General features: G+C 41.3%; 1 protein-coding gene across 14 annotated transcripts in view; it reads right to left on the bottom strand.

Annotated features, from left to right (window-relative positions):
* Nucleotides 1–17,075, bottom strand: part of DOCK7 (dedicator of cytokinesis 7) — a 95,066-nt gene that overhangs the window by 61,568 nt on the left and 16,423 nt on the right. For all 14 annotated transcript variants that reach the window (XM_027651749.1, XM_027651750.1, XM_027651751.1 and 11 more), the window contains exons 3-11: nucleotides 10,843–11,018; nucleotides 10,611–10,679; nucleotides 7,895–8,024; nucleotides 7,576–7,788; nucleotides 7,100–7,185; nucleotides 5,140–5,206; nucleotides 3,800–3,949; nucleotides 1,653–1,733; nucleotides 19–184 (exon numbers count right to left, since the gene is read on the bottom strand). In XM_027651749.1, coding sequence (XP_027507550.1) covers nucleotides 19–184; nucleotides 1,653–1,733; nucleotides 3,800–3,949; nucleotides 5,140–5,206; nucleotides 7,100–7,185; nucleotides 7,576–7,788; nucleotides 7,895–8,024; nucleotides 10,611–10,679; nucleotides 10,843–11,018 — 1,138 coding nt within the window. The remainder of the gene's footprint in view (nucleotides 1–18; nucleotides 185–1,652; nucleotides 1,734–3,799; nucleotides 3,950–5,139; nucleotides 5,207–7,099; nucleotides 7,186–7,575; nucleotides 7,789–7,894; nucleotides 8,025–10,610; nucleotides 10,680–10,842; nucleotides 11,019–17,075) is intronic.

Raw genomic sequence — 17,075 nt, 5'->3', positions numbered from 1 at the left:
AGGTGCCAAGGACTGTACCTCCTGTGCCAACTTCGACTTCCGTGGAATCTCTTTCCAAGCTCCCAGCGCTGCTCACGATGTTCATCAGATGAATGGCTGTCCAGGCAAAAGGCATCCGATACTTGCCGAGTCTCTGGCAAAACTGCTCTGCCTGGCCTTTCAGTTTTTCCAACTTTTCCTTATTCTGTGAAGAAAATAATTCAATTCAAGAGATTAAAAAGAGAAGAACAGAAACAAAGGTTCATTTAGCAAAGTAAGTGAGGAATGATGGTGTCTTTTCTAACTCCCAACGACTGTTTCAACAGCACCTTCTAGAGGAGGATCACCAAGTGCTGTGGAAATGCAACTTCTGCTTCCCAAAACTGCCCTCAGGCCACCAGAGACAGGACAGTCTGTCAGAGCAGCCGTTTCATGCTTTTAACCCTTCTGAACGGCCTGTCAAATCTCAGTGAGCTCATCTGCCCACTGCTCCTTCAAAAACATCTGAATTTTACTCTCTGAAGTCTGAAATGGCCTTTCCTAATGTCAATTTATGCAGCAGGTACTCAGATCATCTCGAGTTGCATAGGGAACTCAAAAGATTGCTCAAATAAGTAGTATCATACTTTGTTGAGGAAAGAAGGGAGTAAAAGAGGATTTTTCCATAATTCTGCATATTGCTCTTTAGCAATTTTTTGCTTTAGAAAGGTTGTTACCTACAAGACTTTAAGAAAACCTCAGACAGGGACTGGGTAACAACAGAGAAACAACTGCGGCTCTAGATCAGGACATGCTTATGCACTTTGAAGGAGATGTTGAAAATTATCTTTTCACCCATATTCCCAAGCATCTTGCAAATCCAATTCCAAAATTTCACTTAGGAACACAGGAAATGGAGTTTTTTCACTTTTGTTATCTATACACCTGAGGTGAAAAACATTTATTTTTCATATTGTGGTACAGTGATATAAAGACAGACACAGACAAAAAAAATGTAAACTTCTTCACCTAAAATATATCTGAACTTTAGGAAGGAAATATTTTATTAAGAATTTGGTTAAAACTAACAAATGAACATTCCAGTTCCTTTGAAAAAGCATAATGGAAGGGCTCTGATCACAAGGGCTGGAATCTCTGGTTTGCCCTTCACCCAGTCCTCACTGTTACCTTTCGATCTTCACTTGGTTCCACCCAATTGTACACAAAATCAGGAACCATTTTTGATACTCTTTTATAACCCTTCCAGAGGAAGGCAGAAGTGATGGGGTTAAGCTGCAGAAGCAGCGGAAAAGTCAGAAATTTTGCTGCAAATTCCCAGCCAAGGCTTCCTTGACTTGACCCAGCTGTAAGCACAGAGCTGATCCTTTGGGATACGGGATCACAGATGACTGAGCTTCATGGAAACCATACATCTCCCCTGCCAGCCACAAAAACTGGTGACCTTTAACAACTCTACCCCAATAAGGCATCAAGATCCAAAGGTCTTTGACTTTTTTTTGGCCTTTAGAATAGGATTAGTTTCTTAATTAAAAATGGATCCTCTTAAAGGCAGAAAGAGTATCAATGGCTTTAACAGCCATTGTAAGTAAGTCCAAGGTAAAAGAAAATGCTTTATGTTAATAACAAAATAGTTATTAAGTGCTTGTAACAAACGTAAACAAAGCAATTCTTACCTTTGCTGCATCAGATTCTTTAAAAATCATATAAGGCTCTGCACACTCCCCAATATCTCCCTGCTGTAATACCTTTTCCAGCTGAAAAGGGAAAATAAACCATTATAAGGACACATATCCAGCAAGCATTGTTAAATTAAACAAACACTGGGAAGCAAAAACATTCTTTCACAAGAGTTAAAGCTTGATTTCCCTTTGTGAGTCAGGGAACAAGCACTGCACTCAAGTTGTTAAAACCATTAAGTTCTCAGATTTCCAGCTATAACTGAATCACAAGTGTAAAATATAGGTCCAAAGGGAACATATAAAAGTTTGGGTTTGAGCTGTTCTAGAGCCACTTTCAGCTCATTTTTAAGGTTTTAAAGACAGCTTACACTGTCTTCAGCATTATCACTTTAAGAGTTCTGTTCTTATCTCTATTCTCCATAATAAGGTCCTATTGCAGCAGTGTAAACAGGTGACATGGATGCACTCAGGGAAAACAAGCATTATTTTAAATCAGATAAAAATATCAAATAATGAAATAAAAAATGAATCAAATCAAATAATTAAAGTTAGCCACAGAGTCTATGTTTGCTGCTCAAGTCTCTGAGTAACAAACTACTTAACACGCAGTTCCTGATAGAAATATCTCCCCTATCATATGCCTGAAGACTGTTCCTCTTCAAACCATCCTGGCCCTTCCTCCCACACCCATCACTCTGCACATGCTGTTACAAGCTCAGAATATCTCTGACTTCTCCCATGTGCCATTCATACCTCTCTGTTAGTAGAACTTTGAGACTACCACAAAGTAAGGAACAAAACTACTTTCCATCAAATCTTGCATTCCCTGCTGAGTTTACCAGTAATTCCACTTGTCTGAAAAGTGATTTCCCAGTAAGACCCATGTAAAAATTCATCCAATAAGACACACAACGCATCTGTCTTATTTATCCCTGATTATATTATTTCCATCATCAAATCAAAAAAACAGCTACGCCACCAGCTCCTCTTGGATCACTGGTTTTACAAGCACTGATGTGCATTCAGAAGCTCTCTTGTCCAGATCCTCATAAATATGGGATTCTCCCTCATATCTTCTAAAAATCAGAGGAGTGATTCTTCCCTGTGAGGGTGGTGAGGCCCTGGCACAGGTTGCCCAAAGGAGCTGTGGCTGCCCCATCCCTGGAAGTGTCCAAGGCCAGGATGGACAGGGCTTCGAGCAACCTGGGCTAGTGGAAGGTGTCCCTGCCCATGGCAGGGGGTAGGACTGGATGAGCTTCCAACCCAAACAATTCTGTGTTTCTGTGACTCTATGAATACCTGTGCACAGGTAGAACATGATTTTCACAAAGAATTCAGAAAATCATGCCACAAATTGCAGATGAGAATATGCTTCGACACTACCGAAAGCCTTACTCTCACCTGGGATTGTTTTTGTCATGCCACAAAGCCTTAATTCATTTTCAAAAGATTATTCCTTGTGCAAGAAGCAGTTCCTGAAAAACAAGCACACTGCCTATGGTCTGAAAGTATGTCCTGAATTCCCCTTTTGACAACAGGATGATTTTTATGCAGAGACCAGACAAAAAGCCTGACTCAAATGCCATTCTGAACGAGCAACATTTGTGTGCTCACTGAATCAAATAAAAGAAGAGAGAATAACTTTTATCTTTGTATACTTTATTCCAGGAGTGACCAATGTTGCATTTTATTTCAGTTATGGATCTCACTCCCTTAGCAATTTCGGTTCTTAAATACATCTGAAAAACCTGGCTTAAGGGCATGTATCATTTTTTTAAATGAGATTCAGATCAATATGTATTTTTAAATCACTGACTTATCTATCATCTTAAGGAGTCAGCACATTGTTTCATAGGAAAACCAAGGTCAAGCCTGCTTACGCTGATTTATATCATCAAGCAAACCTTTGTGCTCTTCTCAGTTTCAATGCACATCTCCACCGAACTGTTGCTGTTACAAAGGAACTTAAGTGAGAAAATCTGAAATGAAGCAGAACTGTGGTGCCACTGTTTACACTACTGAGAACAGAATCCTGCTCTCCAAAGGCAAATAAATGATCCGGTCAGCCAGATCTGTTTCTATTTTATTTTAAATAAAAAACAAGAGGCAATAACAATTTAAATTTCTCTGGCATTTCTTACCTTTATTACTAGAAAGACATCTTGAGAGGGGTAAGTGATAGAAAATATGGCAGATCTGGCCAGTGTGGATATAGCAGCAGGGGGGACATGAGGCCGAAGCATTCCCTTCATTTGTTCAGAATTTAAATCGAAGTAGAAATTCTCTGAAATCTAAGGAAGAAATTGGGGAGCTTCAACCACTAGTTATACTTTTTTTTTTTTTGTAAATTCTTCATAAACACGACAGTTTTAAAACACACATTAAAAAGTCCTCCTTTCAAACCACGCATAAAAAGAAAAAAAACCAGTATTTTTAATTGAAAAATCAAGGCAGGACAGTGGAAAAGGACAAAGAAAATGGAGCAAACAACACAAACTACCTATAAAATTTCTTTCAGCTCCTGTAAGGAATGTAATTCCATCACAGGACTAGGAACATCATTGCTATCTGAATTGAAAACACCAAGGTATCAAAATAGAAACAGAAAGAGAAAACATATCTTTAAAGACAGACAGTGAGTTTTCTACACTGAAACACCTAATCCTCGATTGCACCAAGGCTTCAAAGCCAAAAAGGATGTGAGCTGGTTATCAACACCAGAGGTCACTAAAGAACTTACTACTTAGAGCAAAAAAAATGGGAGTAATGAGATGATAAAATTGGCTTATGAAATGTGATTTAAATATTAAACAAAGTTCACATAATATTCCACATACTCTCATCTACATAACTTAAATCTCAATGCATTAAATTCAGGTCTTAAAGAGATAAATGTCAAAATGCATATTTTTAACATTTTTCTCTCCACTACTGCTAATATCTAGAATAAGGAAAACCAAGAGACACTTTAAATATTAAATACAGAACATAAATAGCCCAATAAATGTATTTTGCATTTTAAATAACTTAGATCTTGAAAGGACTCCTCAGTTTTGTTTAGATTTTAGCAATTTTAGCATGTATGACTTTTTTGTGCATTATTCAAGTGTTACTAGACCCACACCATGGTGAGTCACGAAAAAGAGATTAAGAAAGTCATAAAAACCTAATCTAAATAAAAGGTTTCAGTTACCTAAGTGGAGAAGAGACTTTTGAAAGCCAAAATTTAAATTTATTTTTTTTTTCTGATTTCAGGCATTCACATATTAGATAATATTTTTAGAAAAGTAGTTATACTTCAACTGCTTTACTAAGCAGAAGAAGAATACACAAGATGGCCCATGAAATGCCTTCATCATTCTTCCAAGCACCAGTATGTCACTGAGTTTGTTTCCAGCATTAATTTCTTCCTTTTTGCTTTTAATACAGGTTTGTAAAGCTTCAGTGGCAATGTCATCACTCAAATAATTAAAAAACATACCTTTTTCTTTTCTTTAACGTCATACAAAGCCAAGCTTGCAAAAATAGGCTCAATTTCTATTTCAAATCTTGAAAAAAAGAAACATAAAATCAGTTGACTTGCATTTTGTAACAAAGAATAACCAACCCCCTTCCCAAATCCTTCCTAGGTGATGGTGACTGAGATGTCAGGAACAGCTGAGCCATCCATTTTCAGGTCCTGCTGAAAAGGGATCTTGATCCCCAATATCCCTCCCACTCCTCTCCTCTCCTGCTCCCTCTGTATCGCTGCTGATCCCTTCCAACAGGGCCATTCTAAAAGCCTTTTCAACTCATTGACTCATTGAAAGCCAAGCAAAGCCACCTAAAAGCTTCCTTAAAGGGAAAGGAATTATTAACTGGAATAACCGGGCCACTTAGCTCCTCTGATTCTCTGAAGAAGCTGCCCCATGTGCTAATTTAGTCTGCTGACCTGTTGACAGGGCTAAATGGTCAACTGGCTCCTGCCTCTGGACAGTCAGGGACAGGTATTTTGACAATTTTCAACACTGTTGTCAGAAAATACCAAGATCTCAAAAACTGTCTCAGAAAGGTGCCAGCTTTTTGGAGTAACTGTTATCCAGTATTTATGCGAACTCAAACACTTCCCACAAGAACAGTAACTACCAAACAGAGCTGAACTTACTGTTGGATCACCTGGGCACTTGTAGTCCCCACAAAAGGATCCCCCACACACTGGGCCTTGCACAGAGCTCTCAGCTTTTCAGCCTGGAATTTGTACTTCCAGCAGGGAGAACACCACACAGGACTGTACCATCAAACAGGTGTTGTCTCTAGTTTCACAACAAAGGTGAGATTAACCTGAAAATGACCCTGCTTAGGTCATTTTAGCCTTCTCCCAGGGGAAAATGAGCTTGTTTTTGTGCCACGGAGGTGGCACAACCCCAGATGCTTGGATTACACCTGTGAGTACAGGTTCAGAGATTACTATAGCGGACAAACAAGTAGATTTGCCATAAATTTACAGTCAGCAAGAGATGTTTAAATAGCAGAAAACACTAATTTCCAGCATCTAACTTATTTATGCCAAAGACATCATCCTTTCGACAGGAAGCTCCACTGCTACTGCATATTATGTTGTTCCAGTTCATAAAAGGCTGCAAAATCAGTTCATCTCTACGGCTATATTAGGTCCTGGAGTACTCTACGAGCAGGAGATATGTCCTACACATATATCTCAGTTATGAGCAGCAATGTAGGCTAACTGGAGCTCTCTAATAAGAAGGGTTGACCTAACTGAGGACACAGAAGATGAATACAGCAGTGTGGAAAATCAGTTTTGTACTTTATTTCTCCAAGGGAATAACAGTAAAATTTTACCTTGTGTTATTAGAGAAGAGTTATAGGCAATGAACCAGCTGCAGGTAACCCTATATTCAGGAGCTCCACTTCATTAAACTTGTTTAACAGGTTTCTATTCCTCCAGTTAATGCTTACTAAGTATATAAAGTCTTCACTCTTAAAGGGACACAGTCAAGGTTGTTGAGCCTAAACTTTGGCAAATCTTTGGCTGTCTTATGTTTAAAGCTTAAGCATTTTTCAATCTTTGCCTTTTTTGTTTTCCCTCTTACATTTCCTTGTTAGGGAGCTGAACACCAGCGACTGGCCAACCTAATAGCCCTGGATGAGTGTGGTGAAGCCCAGTGACATGGAACAGGTAGAGCTGGATAACAGCAAGGAGAAAAGCCAAAGGAGGTGAATATTTTCTCTCACACCAATAAGCAGAAAGTCTTGAAGATACAACTCTGATGCACAATACTGTGTAACTCAACCCTTAGAAAATTAACCTTTAAGCCTATGATCAAACATCTCTTCCAAGGGTAATAAACACAGTGATGGAGTTTTCCAGATGCACATGGATACAACAGCAGATTTAAATTCTCAATTTCTGCAATGCTGCTCTCTCTTGGAGTGATACTTACTTAAGGGACAAACACTTTACCAAGAGTCTTTGGCCAAAGTGCTCTTTGGGTACTTCAGGGACACTAAGACGTTCTATAGGCTCCTCCTGAAATTAGAGACATGACACTTGTACAAACCACTGACAGCATTACAAAGCAAACATATGTATCATTTTTTTCTTCTGAGACACGAGCACCAATTTAATTCGAGGCTTCCCAGCATGTTGCATTCATCAGCAGCTATAAATATGCTAAATCCCTTTAATGTTCCTACATTACTGGGGATTGCATAACCATGAAGAAAAACCAATCTTCAGAAAGTAATATCTATGGCAACACACTATGCTAAAAAACACGAGACCCACAAAATAGCCACAGTTCTCATGGATATTAAACATAGGTGATCTTAAATCGTTTAAATCCGTGGCAGACTGACAGCTTTCACATCCCCTATATCCTTCACTTTTTTAGTCTCACCCACATGTATATAAAAATACCTCGTCTGGTGCTGGGTGTAGTGCAAAAAGCTCCTTGTGCCTACTGGACTTCCTCTGGTCCTCGTTGTGGTGGTCAATCTCCTCATTTGGGGTTCGGTCCAGTAAGTTTGGGAGAAGGGCATCTGGAAGGGAGTTCTTCAGATCAAAAATACTGCAGGCCCAGCTGCCCCGGGGAGTGTCGTCAATCGACATTGAGCGTCGCTTAAGGTCATCCTGAGATCCAACAAATTAAAGCAACTTATAATGGGAAAAGGAACTGCACTTTTAAAACAGAACTATAAATTAGGTTTTATGTAGCGAGGTTTTAAAGGCACATTACTTGTTCATCCTGGTAACTGTTGCCATCGGGAGCTTCATCAGACTCAAAGATCTGTTTGGGGAGCCCCTTTTGCCTCTCCTTCTGTTTGTCTAAGGTGTTGGGATTGAATCCAGTTCCCAGCTTGTGGTATCTGCAAACAAAGTATTTCAAATGCGTTCTTAGCAGCCCTTTTGACCCCCAACCCCAGAAGCAGAATCACAGAACAAACCCAGTATTATCAGTGTGGGTGCTCTCAAGGCATAAACTGCTCTCTGCAAACACTATTTCCAGTCAGCCTCCACTGAAGCTGGGTCTTAATCCAACAACCAACTACAATGTGACTCTGTTCATCTATAAAGCAACCCTGGGTGATGTCAAAAGAAGGACTATCAATGGGCAATTAAAGTCATCATAAAATGTGCAATTGTGATGCCAGGAGCAGAACAGGCCAAGAACACGAGGACTGAAGGCCAGTGGGTCTGCTGGAACAAGAACTGACAATATTGGTACCTTGAAAACCACAACACCAGCTCAGGTAAGTCCTGAACACCTCTGGAGAACAGGTAACTTTCCAATCTCAACTAAAACAAGCGTCTTCCCAGAGCATCTTTGTAAGGAAATCGGGTCCTTCGGAGCTTTCCAGGGTGTAAGAGCACTTGGTAGTAAACAATCTGTCTGCTGTTGCTGACAACATCGGATCTCTTTGACTGACAAATTTGTGGGTACCAAATGGCAACCATGTCTGTACTTACACACACACACATGGATAGAGCCATGGTCTCCTTACAATACTCACTGAAGTCAGTTCCCAAAGTAGTGCTGGGGTCACATCTACAATGAATTGTTCCTACCATGCCCTGTTACTAAATTTACCACAGAAGGATGCACAGAGGTGTGAAAACCACGGATGTGCTAGAAGTGAATAACAAAAGGCAAGAGAAAAAGGAGGAATGCATTTTCCTTCCTAGACTATAATTCCTGAGAGTTGAACACTAGCATCTGTATAATCCTCACCTGGATGTCTTCATTTCCATCACACCTCCACCAATAAGTGTAAATCCATTCTAAATCATACCTGACTTCCTCAGTCTAGCACACAGAAATTATGCTGCAAGGTTGAAATCACAATATGCTATTGTTTTTTACAGAGCAGTGAAGAGAACTTATTTACCTTTCCCAATATCACTAAAGGAATTACTGAATGGGAGATTTGCCTGCCCCAAAAACATTTTGGTTACAAAGAACTGTAGGCAGAGACTGACATACAGATTATTTCCCCTGGGGTGGTGAAGAGGAGGATGGAATGTCACAAGTCATGTTCTCCTAAAGCCAGAAGAGCTGGATTTCGTGCCCTCAGAGCTAGCCGAGGCCCTTGGAACCATCCAGTGGGATGGATTAAGAGGAAACTGTTGGCACCCTTACTCGCAAAACAATTCAGTCCTTCCCAGCCAGCCATTTGAGTTCTTCCCCTGCTCCAGCAGTAACTCTTTTATTTCTACTCAGTCCATTGTCACAATTTTATCCAAGCAAAAATTGCTATGAATATTTATGGAAGCGCCTTCCCTCTCTGAAGGGGCAAGACAACCTTTGACTGGAGTTCAACAATTGCTCATCACACCTTCAACCCTTGAGGTCTTCAGCTTCATCTCCTCTCTGACACAGAGCACAACCTGCAGCCAATCACATAAGACAAAAAGCCTCCAAATAAACCTCCTCAGTGCAGGAATCACAGCCAGGAATGCCAGGTACAATGAAAGTTGCTGAGAAATCAAAAGTGGGTGACTGGGTGGGTCACACTGTCCAGGTCTATGGTGTATTCCAGACTCTGCTGCAAAAGCTGGGAGTTAATAAAGCATCTCCTTCCCTCTTGTTTTTTTTTTTTCTGGGTGGTTTTTTTTTTTTTGGTATGAGATTACAAAACACATTTTTATTGGGTCACATTAGCAGTGCAAAGCATATCTTCAGCATCCCCTCAAGTGGTTCTCAGGACAACATTAAACCAGCGAATTGTAGCAACTGCCACAAGGGCAGAGCTGTAGCTGCAGTGGAGTCATTTGTAGGTGATACACATCACATGGATCACTTACTCCTTGACAGCAGCTCTTGAAGTCATCAGACTTCCAATCATCCGAGAGACTCTGTGTTCCAAGGAAAGCCACTCAGAAACCTTCCTGCTGATTTGCATGAAATAATCAATGTGTGCACATTCTCTAAACTGTGAGCTCATTAGGTAAATGTTGTGATGGTTCAAATATTATCGATTATTTGTTTAAATTAAGTACATTTCCAAAGTCTCTTTGGAAACCAATGAAAGCTGCAGAGGGCACCTTATCTATTAGATGGTTGTGATTGCACATCATAGCAGAATTAATGCAACTTCTCTCTAAAAAGAGCTAAAAACAGATGCAACAAAGAAAGAAACAAGAGCTGAAAGTAACTTCACTTGTTCACATTCCCTAATTTCTCTACCATTGTAAAGGAGCAACTGTAGACTAAAATGGCCTAGATTTCCCAAAATGCCCCAGGGGATTTTGACGTCCAAGATCCAATTTTCCAAAAGCAAAGCATCATTTCAGCTAAACACAAAGCATCAGTTCAGCTAAACAGGGCAACTAAAAGCCAGGGCACATGGAATCAGTAGCCAGGACAGTAATTTTTTGAGCCTCCTCATAGCAGTTAGCCAACCTGCAAAAATGTAAATATAAAATGAAGCTGCAAATACCACAGGGGAACTCACTTTCTGTTCACAATCGCCCAGTCTTCCGTGTAACTTCTGACACAGTCCCTCACGTGAGGGTCCATCTCACTGTTAAAAGAATAAAACCACAAATTATAATTATACATTATAACGACTTCTTAAATGTACATACTTTTACTTAGGTTTAATTTTCCAGCCCAATTTAATTTGCAGCCCAAAATTCCAGGCTTCAGCCCTGCAGACACTCCACGCAGAGCAATTAATTCCTCACCTCTCCTCAGGTACGGCCGACACGAGTGTCCGGCATTCCCGGGGGGTATAAACCACCTCGATGTCATCGGGGGGAAACTCCAGCAGGTCCCTCAGGGGTCCCGACTCCACGGCGAGCGGGTGGGTGATGAGATACTCCTCCAGGTCCACAGGGTCCACAGCTTCTGTGAGCGGCACCTGGGGACACACAAGCCATGGGAGGGTCTGAAATCGAGGTGAAATAATAAAGAAAAATCACATGCACATCTTCTACTCTGCTTTTTTTAAACCAGTTCTTCTGCCTTGTTGAGAAATTTGATGCAACATCAGACGGTGATTAACCCTAGTGGTGTTAACCTCAGTTAACACACATCACAAAGATGTTTTGCATGTCTTATCTTTTATCTGATATTCCTCTACATATTTCTCTGATGCATTCTATTATCACCTAAAAAACACAAATAAAGCCAAAAAAGGTTACAGCTATTTTCAAGAAGTTCAACAAAACTTAGTACCTCATTTCCCATGTGTATGACCCTGGATTTGTTTTGACCATGCTCTGATCACAAAGCAAACCTTGACCCTGATCCAAGATGCAGGAACCCTTTCTCCCTCAGGCAGAGTAAGGAATCCAGACCAAGGCCTGATTTACCAGGAACTCAGGCAGCCATAGAACTCTGAAGAGTAACATTATTTTGAATTAAACCACTTCTCTGGGGAACACAAAATACAACCTTCATCTAGTGGAAGTTTAAGCTCCTCCCTCGTATCAGAGCCTTGATGATGACATCATGACACGATGAGTCTACCCATGCAAAGAGGGACCACTGTTCTAAATAAAATGGATACTTAAAAATCATCTTTACTGGGCACAAAGCCTGTACCTGAAGCACAAGGAATGAATGAACACGTGCATGAAAACAATAGATTTCAGGGCAGGGCTGATCTCACCATCCTGAGCTTTTTTTAGATACATGAAAAGAAAATTTGCATAAACTGGAAGCATACTCACATTGCATAACTTGTATTTTTACATATGTACATTATATAAATACATGTATATATTCTGATATGAGATCATTATGCTATGAAGTTATACATAAACATAGACATTAAGAAAATGAAACACTAAAAACAAGTTTTGAGGAACCTGTCTCTACAGCAACTGACAGATTTCCCTAGAATTCCCTGGCACATGCCAGTGAGGCTGAGTGGTTTAACAACAGTCACAAAAACACATCAAAATTCAGCAGTTTTTCTCTTCTAACTTCCTCTTTCCTGTCATCCAGATGATTTCTGTGGGACAGGGAACTATCCTGTAGCTTGTCTTGTGTTGATGACTTTAAAAAGAACATTTAGTACTTCAGTTTTAAATGTGCTTCTAAGAAAAACTGCTATACAAATCCCAAATTCCAGTTTTAAAATTATTGCCACAAAGTTCTAAAATGAATCAACTTTTTATTCAAGGAGATTTGGCTAACACAGAGGGTGTTGAATGAATCTCCCTACCACACCCATCCTCAATGATTCCCATTTTCTTAAAACTCAGAAGGCTAATCCTCCAGAAGAAAAACAGAGTGACTTCAAGGAAGTCAGGTGAGTTGGGCCAATGACTTTAGGCCAGATAAGAATCTGGTTCATCAAAAAAATATGATGTCTAGAGACTTAGCATTTGTTTCTGCAATTTAGGAAAAATATATAAATTCATTTCTGTGTAAAGAAATGCATCATCACAGAGGGGTTGGAAGGGACCTTAACAACCATCTAGTTCCAAGCTCCTGCCACTGGCAGGGACACCATGCACTGTGATATGATGTAATATCATCATCATCATCATCTATTTAACTCTGACCCCACAACCTTTTTTCCCCTTCTAATCCTGGACTCTTGAAATAGATTCAAAAGATGTGATTTGGAGAGCTTCTGTGAATACAAAACAGATACTTTTCACTGTTTTCATCACTGCAATGCTTGCAATGGAGCAGAAGTTGTCATTGCTCCTTCCCACATCACAGCTGACATGTCACCACCTCAGCCTGTTCCTTACAAACAGACAGACCAGCTCCATTTGGCACAAGATCACTGAGGGGTGACAATTTATCCCTGAGGAATAACATTTGAAGTCTTACTTTCACTCCTCCTGCTGACCTCCCTTCCACACTGGCAGCTCCAATGCTGAGGCACCTTCCAATGCTGAGCTGCCCGTGCAAGTGTTGTGTTTGAATTTGCACAAACTCATTTACCTGTGATTCTCTAACACAGAGAACCTCTCCCTCATTCCCTCCAATCTTTCCACTCCACTCATCCCAATAAACAGAAGGAAACCACAGAAAGACAAGGAAAAATAACCTGTATTAACACAGAGCTGAGGGAAACACAAAGGGCCCAGCAAACATAGGGCAGACTGTCACTGCCAAAAAACCATCATGTTTCTTCATTCCTGGCATTTCACATCTCAAATTTCACTTGTCCAACAAGAGCACTGGACAAGAGATGAATGAACTGGCTATGTTAGTTAAAAATTACCGGATACAGAAAGGCAGGTGGTGCTTAGGGGCTATCCATGCGCTCCAGGGGTTTCCAAGCCCTTCAACCATCTCAGGATTAGGCCCAAGGTTACACTTCACAATCTTCCAGTTTGTCTCTTTGGTAACTATTGTACCATGAAGATGTAAACAAACATAAAAGTCAAACCCAGAGGCCCGTGTTAGACTCACCATCTGTGCAGCCAGAAATACTGTCTAGCACCTGAGTAAACAGGCCAAACATAAATTCATGGGTATGAAGAGGAACTACTTGGTGTCAGACTATTGGCACATAAAAGGCAAGCACATTATTTTAGGCTTTGGATATTTGTGGGGGAAAAAGTGATGAAAGAGGAGGAGGAGGAAAGAAGGACAAATAAATGCACCAAGAGGAAAATGAACCTAAATGGTTTCTCCGTGTGTGAATGGAACCACAAGAGCTCCTCTCATGGCTCCTGCTGCCGATGGCTTAACCTTTTCCCTGTCTTGCTTCACGCTCCTGCATCACCCTGAAGGTGTGGATGGGAACAAGGACACACAGAGCACACCAGGGTCTATTCCTATGTTACCAAAGCATCAGTCACCTGAAATTGCCACACGAACCCATCAGATGGAACGTGCACACTGAAGGAGTTGGACAAGTTCAGATAACGACCAGGTTACCCAAACTCAACATCCCACTGATGGAGGAGTAGAACCTGCTCTGCCATCTCACCTCCAACTCCCCAGCCCAGCTTACCTCCTCAGGAAAAACGTGGACAGGCACTCAACAGCTGATTCCCCTGGCCTGTTTGGACCATCATACTTTGTACAGCTGATCTCAGTTATCAAAGAATAGCAAGTCCCTGTCAGCTGCACATTAAAAAGTTTCAAATCTGCTGCAGCTGAAATGGGGAACAGCTGAGGAGGATAAAGTTGTGCTCTCCCACAGCCCTGCTCGCTGGCAGGCTGCAGAAAGCAATCTTCGTCCTGCTCCCAGAAAAAGCCTTTTCAATTCCTCCTGACAGCTTCTGGGAACCAACAGTAGGAGGTGTCTCTTCCACAAAACACAGCCAGTTCTTCTTCATTGGACTTCCAAAGGCAGAAGGACAATTCCAGGCAAATATTTGCAAATGTGTAGCCCATTTACCACCTGGCTGATCATCCCGGAGTGTTTTGTATTGGAAGGGACCTTAAAGCCGATTTTATTCCAATCCCCTGCCATGGGCAGGGACACCTTCCATTAGACCAGGTTGCTCCAAACTCTGTCCAACCTGGCCTTTAACACATCCAGGGATGGGGCAACCACAGCTTCTCTGGACAACCCATGCCAGGGCCTCACCACCCACATAGGGAAGAATTTCTTCCTAATATCTCATCTAAATTTCTCCTCGTTCAGTTCAAAACCATTCCTCCTTGTCCTACCACTATCTGTCTATGTAAAAAGCCACTCTCCTTTTGTATAAGCCCCCTTCAAGAACTGAAAGGCCTCAATGAGATGTCCCCAGAATACTGGAGTGTTACCATAAGAAATCCTTGACAGGGTGTCTGTTTCATCCAAGAAGTTTATTAATACCCTCCAGAAACCATAATGTGCAAAAGTCCTGAGCATCTTCCCAACCAGGACTATGGAATAACCTAAAATAATGGCAAATACATGCTAAAAATATGCAAAGGAAACCTGCTCCCAGAACTGCTGCTCTTTTAAAACATCCTCTTTGATTTTGTGTGGGCTGTAATTACAGATGAAATTTTGGACAACCTTTCAGACAATTCCTTAGAGATTTCACTTGGTCTTTTATCCCATGATGACACTGTCACTTCACTGAGGGTAAGCACTATTCTGGAACTATTAAAATGAACAGGACTACACAGAGAGAAAGGGCAGCTCAACATGAGTAAGAGGGGCATAACCTGTTACCTGCCAACATAAACACTGTGTTTATCACAGTCCTGATAAACTGAAAGTACAGAAGAAATCAAATAGGACTCTCTTTTTCAGACTTACACAGCCCAACTACCCCAAATCAAACCCATCACTTTTAAATAACAATTCTGCAAAGGTATGTCCTTAACCTGACCATAGACACATGTTCCATCAGTTAACTAAGACACCAGCCTGCTTGATTTGGCTTCTACAGACTATTTAATTCACAGTGTCCACAGGTGCACCCGTGTAGTTGCAGTTATGGCTCTCAGCAGTTGCACTACAAACCTCTATTTCAAAGGTTTACAACTCTCCTGCAATGGGGACACTCAAGCTTTCTTCTTTAAGGTTGTGTTATTCTTCACTGTTACATCCCCTTAAAAGCTGGAAAATAAAATCTCGTTTCCTATCGACTTTGCCCTTCTCCAGACAGCAAACATTGTATTTTGCCGTAGCTTTAGTACACATGTCTCTCTCCTATTTATTGCCTTCTTTTGAGCACCTACCTGTATCATCATCATCACTTACAAAAGAAGCACCTGCACAAATCTGGCAAGAGGGGCAGAAGCCTCTGTGAGAAGATGTAGCATCACTCCATGGAGGGTAACGCAAACCTCCATTTACCTTGGCCAAGCATCCCAAGGTAGCAAAGGGATAATGTGGAGGGAAAGCTACACCCAGGGCACCACACTGCAAAGCTCACAGCTTATTCCACCCCACCACAGAAGCAAAGGCAAATTGGGTTGAGACCTGCTCTGACGTGTCATTCCTAAGAACAGCCTGAGCAGCCTCTCCCTCATTTCCTGCCTTACTGAGCCAAGTACACCTGCGCAGGGACCTGAGGACTCCAGGGTTGCTCTCCTGGGTGCTGCACAGCAGGTCAGAATGGGATCTCAGTAACAACTAGGGCAGAAAAAGGGACAATTATTGTCTCCATCTCACAAGGACTGACTGAACACAGAGCCCTGATGTCCACAGGCATTCCAATTTTTGCCTGAAGGACTTTAACCTATCCCTTCCTACACAAACAGCTGGGCATAGTATTTCTAGAGCCTGTCGCAGAATTTGTTGCCCAACTCACATATGTTGTCCTGACCATCATGAGTGGTCTTGTGGGACATGCTCTAAGCCACACACTCAAATCCCAGCTATGATTTTGCAGACTTTTCCAGCTTGTGTATGCCAGCACAGCCATGAAAAACAACATTCCCTCACATTTCCTTCTCCCTCCCTCACCTCTGCCCTCACAAGATGCTTTATCTCACAGGGAACCACACCAGCATTTTAAGAGGTTATGATATGGCAGCATGGCAGGATGCATCTGGCAGAACAAGGATTTGAATCCAAGCTGCTTGCGGCCCAATTGAAGCCCAATTTTCCTTTTATCTCAAAGGAGATACCTAATTCCCAAAGGCAGAGACCCAGCCTCTGTGAGGATCACAGCACAATCTGGGGTCCTGTAAAATCACAATGGCAAAGTCTGGAAGGTTGTACCTCCTGCCTCCCATGTAGGAGTAAAACTCCCTGCAAGGATATGATAAGGGACCTTGAAAAATTAACCTTGCAGAGTTCCTCCTCACACCGAGGATCCTGACTACTATTTTTACTTGGCAGCCAGGCACTTCTTCAAAATCAGGGTGGTATTTCTTGCCAATTTTGAAATCAGGACAAAGTTCCATCTTAGCTTCAAGACCTCCTTAAATATTAAACAATTTATAACATGCTAAAACTGCAACAGATTGCACCGAAGCTTCAAATTCTAAATTAATACCAACTTCCCACCCATTGACTCCCTGGGCAAAATCCTGGAAGGACAGAAGCAGC

Source organism: Corapipo altera, unplaced genomic scaffold (genome assembly GCF_003945725.1).
Source record: "Corapipo altera isolate COAL_440 unplaced genomic scaffold, ASM394572v1 57, whole genome shotgun sequence".
Classification (NCBI taxonomy): domain Eukaryota; kingdom Metazoa; phylum Chordata; class Aves; order Passeriformes; family Pipridae; genus Corapipo; species Corapipo altera.
Note: the sequence above shows the minus strand (reverse complement) of the source record. Positions and strands in the feature narration are given on the sequence as shown.